General features: G+C 31.7%; 1 protein-coding gene across 3 annotated transcripts in view; it reads right to left on the bottom strand.

Moving 5' to 3' along the window:
• Positions 1-345: 345 nt before the first annotated feature.
• LOC140437409 (cholesterol transporter ABCA5-like) overlaps positions 346-10,592 on the bottom strand; it is a 150,315-nt gene continuing 140,068 nt past the window's right edge. For all 3 annotated transcript variants that reach the window (XM_072526920.1, XM_072526923.1, XM_072526924.1), the window contains exon 28: positions 346-8,734. In XM_072526920.1, the coding sequence (XP_072383021.1) occupies positions 8,634-8,734 (101 nt within the window). In that variant the 3' untranslated portion in view covers positions 346-8,633. The remainder of the gene's footprint in view (positions 8,735-10,592) is intronic.

Below are 10,592 nucleotides of genomic sequence, written 5' to 3'. Positions count from 1 at the left end.
AACTATGCACCTACATAGATTCAAACTGGTCGGTAATTAGCGTTGGCAAATGGAAAAAAGGGATGTAAATACATATATTTATAGGAAGAATATACATGTCTGTCTAATTAGATAGCTACTACAGTTCTTTGTTTTCTTCTATTTTGTATTCCTTCAACGTTCATTCAAATTGGACAGTATAGAAGAAACTGGAAAAAATTAGGGAAGGTGTAGATTTAAACAAAGATATGCGTAGCTACCTACTTGGATAAATAGTATAGTTGTTCTATAATTTTTTTTAATTTTGTATATTCTTCAACAATATACTTTTAGGTTAGGTTAGGAAGCAGACAATGAATTACACCATATGGTCAAGAAAGGTAATCTTTATTTTCAAATCTATATTTTCCTCTGTTACAGAGTGTATAGTATTTTAAGATTTATTGTAACAAGTTGTTTTAAGTACGATATTATATCAAGTACCTAGTTTTGCAAAAGAATGTATACAATGCAAGCAGTTATGTACAGTAATAATTGAGGCACTATTTTGTCTTTGTAAAAGTTATTCACACTAAACATTCAAGATTTAGGCCTTAAAATTAATTAGCAGTAAAATAACGACGAAAATTACTGTGAGTAATGAATATAATAAAGGATTTTTAGTCAAATATATCAGATATATCATACATACCTCGTATTCTATTTGTAGTACTCAGGGAAAGGGAAGGGAAAAGAAAAAAATATTCATGACGATAAATTAAATAAGGTTATTACAGACTGAATACCATGAACGTATACATGAAATAGAAGTGAAGGATTGCTTAGATTGCCTAACAATTGCTTGTTAATTACCTTAAAAGTTTATCGACATGGCTCGAAATAATGATGGCTAAATAGACAAGTAGAAGGATAAAAATTAGCCATGATAATTAGGTTTACTTTCCAAACTCCGGAAATTAAAAAATTTCCATGAAAGAAATTTAAGTCTTGATTGACCAAATCGACGATAATGTCTGGAAGAAATTAGGAAAGAGGCGTTCAGAGTTTATAATAAAAAAATGTTGGCTTTTACACGAACAAAATCTATACGCTAAAAAATGTATTTGTTTATCAAACTTCATAAATTTAAATATACATAATTCAAATAACTATTCAAAAAAGAAGATAAAAAACAGCCAGAAAACTACAGAGGTATAAACTTGTTAAATACTACACCAAAACTTACAACTAAAATTTTACAAGTGCTAATAAATCAGAGAATAAGTTCAGCAGATGAACAACAGGGTTTTCGTAGTGGAAGATCGTGTAAAGATGCAATATTCGTTATAAAGCAAATTGCTGAGAAATCACTAGAGTATAATAGACCAGCATTTCTGTGTCTTATTGACCTAAAGAAAGCGTTTGACAGAGTAAGACTCAAAGATGTAATCCATCTTCTGTATAATAGAGAAGTTCCTCTAAATATTATAAAAACTATCGGTAAGTCAGAATAGATGGACAACTTACAGAACCTATAGAAATAGGCAGCGGAATAAGACGAGCGGATTCATTGAGCCACATGCTCTTCAATTTGACCATGGATGAAATCATCAAAACCGTTAACAAAGGAAGAGGATACAGAATGGAAAACAAAGAAATCAAGATACTCTGTTACGCACACGATGCAATATTGATAGCCCATGATAGATATAAAATAGAAATTGATGGCATCAGTATTGAACAAGTAATGGAAATAAAATACCTGGGAATTGCACCGTCTAGCTATGGAGACCTGGACAAAGAAGTTAATGATCAAGTACAAAAAGCTAATAGACTGGCAGGATGCCTGAATAACACTATATAGCGAACCAGCCACATTGACACTGAGATGAAGTCAAGAATTTATAAAGCCAGTGTAAGACCAATAATGACATATGCTTCAGAAACAAGATCCACAACGCAAAGGCTACTGGAAACGGCGGAGATGACAGTACTGAGAAGAATTACAGGAAATACGCTGAGAGATCAAAAGAGAAGTGAAGACATCAGAAGAAAATGTAACGTACAGTGTACAAATGAATGGACACAAAATAGAAAAAAGAATGGAATAGCCACATAAGCAGAATGGAGGAGACCCATGTCGTCAAAATAGCAAGAGATAAGTCACCAATCAGCAGAATCAGCAGAAGTATCGGACGACCGCGCAAAAGATGGAGTGACAACCTTCCATAGAGGTATTAATCCGCCAATGAACAAGCAGAATTGCTTATAAAGAGGAAGAAGTAGAAGAAGAAGAATAATTCAAATATATTTACATATTTCTATTATTAAATAAAATTTTTAACAACGGCAATAGTCTCAAACAAATGCATAATGGATTACCTTATGGGTTATATTAAATATCTGAGTGATGACTAAAAATCTCTATACAACAAGTAAAAAACAAATTAGGCTTTAAATAACAATCTCACGAAATATCAAATTAAAAATAAAAGCATTGTATCACAAACTGACTAGTACAAATCATATGAAAATATCAAAAATATGTAAGCTGGTAAATATTCCTTAACTAAAATTGCACTATGTGTTAAAATGTATGAAATGTATGGAATGTATAAAACAGAAATGGTTCGTTGGTTCCCCAATGCTCGGTCTTATAACCGTAAATGCTTGTTTTGACATTGGTGGATATTCCTATACTTCCAGACCGTCATATGTAAAACTGTTAAATTGTTAACTTAATGTTATTATTTAATTGTTAATACTTCTATTATTTAAAGTAAAATTTCGAAATTAATCGTGGTTATATTTTTAATCTAGGTATGTACTTTGTTATTTTGTGTATATTTTAATTTTGTTAGTGATCAGTTCTAGAGATAATAAACAAACAAATTAACATATAATTTATCAAAATAGCCATGTGTGTGAAATAGGGCCAATGGGACAAAGGGAAAATAGGGAGAATAAAGGCCCGGGCAAAGAATGATGCTACTAGTTCCGCCGTAATGTGCACTACGATGCCAGCTCTACGGATCTTTTCTACGAATTTTTATTCTTTAGTAAATTTTGCTCCCAATGTACCTAATTTGGATACCCCCCTCGGTTAAAAAGATGGATTTCAAAGGAAATAGGTACATTTAACATATCTGAATGTTTCTGTGTTCAAATCGTGTATACCGTATTATTTTTAAAATCATCACGTACCTTTTAATTCTGGATATCTTAGATAAGTATCTCTCTATCCGATGTGATATAGATTTATAAATAAAAATTCATACGTGTAAACTATATTTTCGGATAGAGAGAATATATTTTTTGACAGAATAAGTTTTTATTTATTATGCTGTCGCTGTATTAATTTTCCATTTCTTGTAAATGAGTTTTTGGTAGTAAATTATTTAAAACACACATTTTAAGTTTGCCGCCAAATATTTTATTTCATTGCCCTAGCGCCACGTGTGACGCTAGAAACTATCTCCCTACTTCTTGCTATAGACGATGCCATGCTAACAATTTCAAAATAAACGTATAATATATAACTGAGCTTATGGTTAACTCAATTTCAATAAAAATAGTAAATATTATTTTTTGATATAACTTAATATCTCCTTTCATTACAAAAAACATGACAATTAAAAATCAAAACCAACATTGTAACTGTCTTATTTTAAAAACAAGTTAACTAAGACTGATTCAAAAAGAAATTGTTTATTATGGAATTGGCAAATAAATTCATGCAAATGTATTAAGTTTAACGACCAAAGTGTATTTTTAAGGATTATCTCAAAAACCAATCACTAGCAAAGCTGGAGGCTACACCAAAATTTAACTTTGTCTAGCGAGTATTATTATTATTATTATTATTATTATTCGGGTTTACCTAATTTATTTAGGTTCGCATGAGATATTAAAAAAAAGAAATCTCAGGGACTAACACTTCTTCTTTATTCTTAACACTCTTTTATTAGTTCTTCTGTACGATACCAGATAGAAAATCTGTATTTTCTGTAGATCTACTTATTAGGTATGTTAATTGTGACGTTTTTGCATTTTTTGGGAGAAGTATTGCGAGTTATTTTCCTATAGTTTTTAGGGTTTTTAGAGCAGATGGTTATATTAATGTTTTTTTTTTATTAGTGACGGTACTTTATTTTAAAGATTTTTATTATTCCCAATCTGCTTTCATCACGATCTTCGTATTTTTGTCTTTCTGTGTCTTTCACTCTAAATCTTCTTGTTTTGACAATTGTATTCACAGCATAGCCGCTATATGCACATATGTATTTATTCAATTACTTATTTTAGAGAATTATAGATGAGATAGGCAACTTAACTACTAAATATTCAGTTGCTGCTCTATTCGAATCGTCTCGACCATAAATTTACATTGTAGAACATCTTGTTGGTAATGCAGATGTATTCTTGTTTTCTGTAATTATTATTATTACACATCAATTTAAAATAGGATTCTAAAATTTAAAATAAAAATTATTAGATTGTGATGAATATAATTTTAGAATATTTATGTCTCAAACAAAATAAACGCATAGTAAATAACACAAAATAAAGAATTGAATACGATTAATTAAGGAACATTTACTACAAGTTAATATTTGTGTATCCATTCAGATGATTAGGTTATCATATAAAAATAATATAAAAATATTTCAAACAATAACACAAGATGTAGTTCGATCCGAATCTTCCAAACAAACCGGGTCTCTACATAAAAACATAACAATAAAATAAGCTGCGTTTTTCTTTTTTAGAATAACAAATAATATCAATGGAAGTTGAAATAAATAGATACTCATACCTAAAATTAATAAATGCCTTCATCATAATATCTTATTATTGTATAATGTCTATATAAGGTTTAAAAAGTCGATTTGTGTGGTTTATAAAATGGCAATACCCGAGTATGTTTACGTTAAAATAAATTATATATTTATACAATATAAAACATGAATATTTTGTTTCAAGAGAGTATGCAACCCAAATGATTCATCCGTTATGGTGGTTGTCTGAACTTAATTTCAGTGCACATGTTGATTAACTGTAGCGGAAGGCGTTTGTGGCGAATATCAAAAGTACACTCTTATAAATGCACTGTTGAAGTTTTTGTTTTAATTTGAAGATTTTAGATTGTGTAACTAAATTTAAACATACAGCTCGCACCATACAATTTCAGGTAATTTTGTGTATGTTGCCTTAACTTATGTTTAACTGTCAATATTTTAAAATATTTAACCAAGTTATTTCCGTGACTACTACATGAAATTACATTATTTCTTCTCCGGGGTCACTTTGATACATTTTTCGGGGTGACTTTGATATTTTATTTCTTTTTATAGTTTTCTTAATGTAACTTCAAACCGTTAATTAATTTCAGATTTTCATCATTATCTACATGAAAAGCCAACATGCCTCGAGTTTATAAACGAAAGTTGGGATCAAGAAGCTACAAGAACTTCTCTGACGAAACTCTTGAACATGCTCTGCTTCAAATAGTAAGCTTCATAAAGATTCAAAATTCCGTATGGTACTTTATATAATAAATACAAAGGGAAGCATGGGAAAAAACCAGGGGGCCAAACTGCGTTATCGGCGCTGGAGGAAAAATCAATCGTGTCCTGCATTGTCAAATGTGCCGATTGGAGATTTCCATTATCGACGTTAGATGTACAACTTTTCACTAAGAGTTATTTAGAAAGCACTGGAAGAATTATTTCTAAATTTAAAAACGGGGTAAGTCCTAGTAACGACTGGGTAACCCATTTTTTAGAGAGGCATAGACAGCAAATCTCTGAACGACTTGCGTCTAACATTACTAAAGCTTGGGCAGGTGTCACAAAAGAAATGATAGAATCATATTTCAATAATTTAAGAACAACTCTCTCAAATTGCCCTCCATCGCACGTTTTCAATTACGATGAAACCAACGTTAGTGATGATCCGGGGAAATGAAGATTGCTATATAGAAGAGGGACCAAATACCCAGAGCAAATCACTAATCATAGTAAAGGCCGCCACATCAATAATGATGTGCGGTGCTACTGATGGCACACTACTCCCTCCTTATATAATATATCGCAGCGAACATATGTGGGATGCATGGACATCAGGGGTCCACAGGGCTCTCCTTGTTGTAGTAGTGGATGTTGCGCAAGAGGAGCTAGATATAACCGAACAAACAATGGGTGGATGGAGGTAGAGGTAATGGATTTTGACAAGAGCTATGAGTCATGCCGATGCAGTACACAAGTTTACCTGTTATTTACAAGGTCATAGCTCTTGTAAAAATCCATTAGTTATAACTTGTTTTACAGACTGGTTTGAGACCATACTATTGACCATATTTGACACATATTATTACCACACGCAAGACGGCTGGAAGGTAAAAAAGTTATGATCGATGATAACTTGGCGTCTCACTTTTCAGATTATGTATTACAACTGTGTGAATTGCACAATATTGAATTTGCGTGCCTTCCCAGTAATTCAACACACATATGCCAGCCTTTGGATGTATCCTTTTTTAAACCCATGAAAGTTTCTTGGCGAAAGATTTTGACGGAATTTAAATTGCGACACCCAAAGATTACTGGTGTACCTAAAGATCAATTTCCGTCGTTATTAAAAAAATGCTTGGAATTAATAGATCAGACAATTGCAAAAACTGAGCACAAACGTGGAGACTGTGAAGAAAGTGCAATTAAGAGAGTTTGGAAGAAAGAGGTCGAGGCTTCTGGCATGGTTCCTTTCGATCCAAATAAAGTCTTGAGTAAAATTGCACCAATCAACCACGATGTTGATTATGTCGAAACTCTGATTAACGACAGCCTCACAGACTATTTGATGACGGCTGATGGCGGATGACAGCTACTTCGATAGCGAATTAAACAGCTATACCAGTGAAAGCGAAAATGAAATTGAAAATGAAGATTCTGTGGAGAACCAATCATGTGAAGATGAGATGAATACAAAACCATATCTTACTGAATTTAATGTTGGAATTTATGTGCTTGTAAAAATTATGTCAGGTACACGAAATTGTATAAATTACGTATATGCCGGAAGGATACAAGAGAAATTACCTTTTGAAGAATACGAATTCATTGGACTTAAATCACTGGATGAAACCCATAAACATTTTAAGGTTGAGGAGACCGACGTTTTTAATGCTCCTTTCGCTGATATCTTAGCAATTCTAAAGACCCCATCGGTTGAAATAAATGAAACAGCAACGAAATGCATATTTCCTGGCAGAGTTGATGTTAAAGAAAAATAACTTATTTTGTTTGCCTTTTATAATATATTCTTTTTCCTTTTTTTACTATTTTATATTGTTTTACTAATTCGTTAAAATGTTTTTTACCTCAATAAAGTATTTAGCTACTTCTAGAATCATTTTTTATATACTAATTAGTGTGTCTGTAGCAGCTATCAAAGTCACCCCACAAATTAAAATTGAAATATCTAAAAATTAGCTTGATCGATTAAAAAATGGGTTGACATTGATATTACTACAGCTTTTATACATCGGCTAAGCTATTTCAAAATGGGGTATCAAAGTGACCCCACATAAATAGGTGACTTTGATATACACTTTTTTTATTTTTTTTTGAAAAAATTCTCAATTTGAAAACATTATACTATCATTTTAAATTAAATAAACATAAAATGCATCCCAATGGTGACTTTTCCACATTTTTGGGATGACCCATTCAAAAGTTACGGTAACTTTTAAACAAAGTCACCCCCGTTCTACGGTGTATATATATATATATATATATATATATATATATATATATATATATATATATATATATATATATATATATATATATGAGTTCCTTTTTGAACTTCTGAAAGAACGAAGCAATTTCCCTTAGAGATTAAGGGTTCTAAATAAAATTAATTTTTATTAATTTGGGTGTTGAGTGTTAAGTTTTACTCAATACACTCAATAATAACGTTAAAATTTGGTACATCCAGCTTAAAGAACCTCTCGCTACGTTTGTTAAACAGACCGGAAATCAGTACATTACAAAATGTGAATTTGATAACTATCTATGGCCAAGTTGATATATACAACTTTCTTTAATGTGTCACACACCGCCATCCATCTATAAATTATATGCTTATAATATATTGAAATAAATAATTTGAAAAAGCGACGAAATATTTTTTAAGAAATTGGTAAATTCAAAATCAGTTATCAGTAAATCATTGTTGCAAAATTTTCCATTCTTCGTTTTTTCTTACTTTTGTGTTTTATTATTGTGAGTAGCTGCGTTAATTTTAAATAAATAATAAAGTTATTGCACAGGCAACTACTAAAACTATATATACAATTTCTCTTAATTTTGTAAAATAAAGTGGCTTACATTGGGCACTATAATAAAAATAATCTCAATAAACACTCAATCGATACAAAATCTGAATGGATACTTCTAACAACCAAATAGCTAAGTACTAAACCAAGATATGTAATAACAAAAGCAATGCAATATCAGATTCGATTACTATCATTGTATGTTAGTAATCAAATGAACATAGTAAATATAAAAATTTAAAAACGACGGTCTTTTAGATATCTTTTACACTTAAACTAATTATGTTAGGATCACAATTGAATAAACACTATGTTTACGATTACTTCTCATTCATTTCTACGATTCATCATTTTCGCTTTCGTGGGCGAATTTCAAGAACACTTGCTCTAGTGTCGTCTGACTGAAACTGTATTCTTCGATATCCAACTCGGTTTTAGCTGTAAACAAAACAAAAAACAAAATGTACAAATATATATTTACTCAATTCGTATTTTTAATACTAGTTATATCAGCTTTAAAATATGACGACTATGACACTTAGAGCGGCCCAACAAGCCATTAACGTACAAAGTAGGGATCAATTTTAATTCATAATATTGAACAAGAAAGTTAGTCAACGATCCTCGTTTTTCAACCCCTATTCAACCACTCCTTGGTCTCATTCAAGTTTCTCTACTGATCTCTGTCATGCTTTGCGTAACATTTTTTTCCTGCTGTAGTTCAGACATTATCTATCAATCTTTTATTATTTTATAGGAGTTGCCTTTAATTTCATTTGTCTTTTAGGATCAACACCGTTACTCTACGTACCTACATATTTTCAGACTGTGTTCCCATATGACTGGCAGAACGAAGTTTCATTTTTCTAACTTCTTCTATTACACCTGTGATTTTGGTCATATATCTAATTCTGTATCGTAATGAGATTCCCAGAATTTGTATGCTCCATGGCTCTTTTTGATGTTCTAAGTCTTCTCGCATCTAATTTAGTAAGCTGAGTTGCACCGTCCCTTATCCGTAAGTGAAAATAGGCAAAATACATGTATTGATGAATTGTATGTATTAATGGTGTGTAGTAATGAAAGGTATTAATCAATTTCTCCTTGAACATGTTATAAGGCAGATAAATATCGGAAGAGCCAATCTCCTAACAAACAAATCAATACAAGTTGCCCTCTACGCGGATGACATTAACATCATGCCACGCAGAGTAGAGAAGCCGACAGAAACATTTTGACAATTCGCAATCATAAACATATCACAACACAAAAAAGAGCGGACAAGGAGATTGAACTTAAAATACACATGCAAAAGATAAAAACAATGATACAGGCAACAACGAAGAAAACCAGAAATTAAACTCAAGAGGATGATGTTAAAACATTAAAGAGTCGCACATCTATGACATATCTAGGAGTCGAATTAAATAAAGAGGAAAAATATTCCGCTCCAAACTTATACATTGGAAATCGAAGATTAAGGTCTATAAAACCATCATTAGACCAACAGTATATTATGAATGTGCGACATGGGTGATGACAAAAAAACTGAAAAAGAGACGAGTTTTCTAAAAGAAAAATGTTAAGAAAAATATTTGGACCCATAGTCGAAAATGTGATTATAATCAAGAAGTTTACCAATCATATCATAGTAACATCATAAATGCAATTAAGAATAACAAATGGATGATGATTTCTGACTATATTGCACCCAGATATAGACATAAAGTTCGTTGGTAGTCCAGAAAGTAAGAAACGTTTTGGCATAAAAAATTAAAAATAAAAGATATTAACACAAAACTTCATTTACAAAGTCAAAGTGCCTTATGCTATTTTTCAATGTAGTTGCCTTGGTTGTCAAGACATTTATTGTATCGTGGAATCAGTGTTTTAATGCCAGTGTTGCAGTCTTCCACTGCACCCACTGCTCTTCATCTTTGAGCTCTTCATCTTTTCTAAATTTCTTTCCACCCAAGGATCCCTTCAGTTTTTAGAACAGCTGCTAATCGGATAGCGCTAGGTCTGGACTTCAGGGAGATTGCTCGAGTATTTTCCATTAGAGACGTTGAAATTCTTAGTGATCTGCCGATGTATGGAACCGGGCATTGCCGTGGATCAGAAACACCTTCGTCGACAACATGTCACGTCGTGTATCATGTATTGCACGTTTTCATCTTTGAAGCATTTTGCAGTAGTCTTCTGAATTTATTGTTTCATCCCTAGGGATAAACTCTACGTGGATTATGAATATATTAATGGATAAGACTCGCCCTTCAGTCCCAACAAACACTTGCCA

This window comes from Diabrotica undecimpunctata, chromosome 3, assembly GCF_040954645.1.
Source record: "Diabrotica undecimpunctata isolate CICGRU chromosome 3, icDiaUnde3, whole genome shotgun sequence".
NCBI lineage: Eukaryota > Metazoa > Arthropoda > Insecta > Coleoptera > Chrysomelidae > Diabrotica > Diabrotica undecimpunctata.
This window is presented reverse-complemented; position numbering and strand designations above follow the sequence as displayed.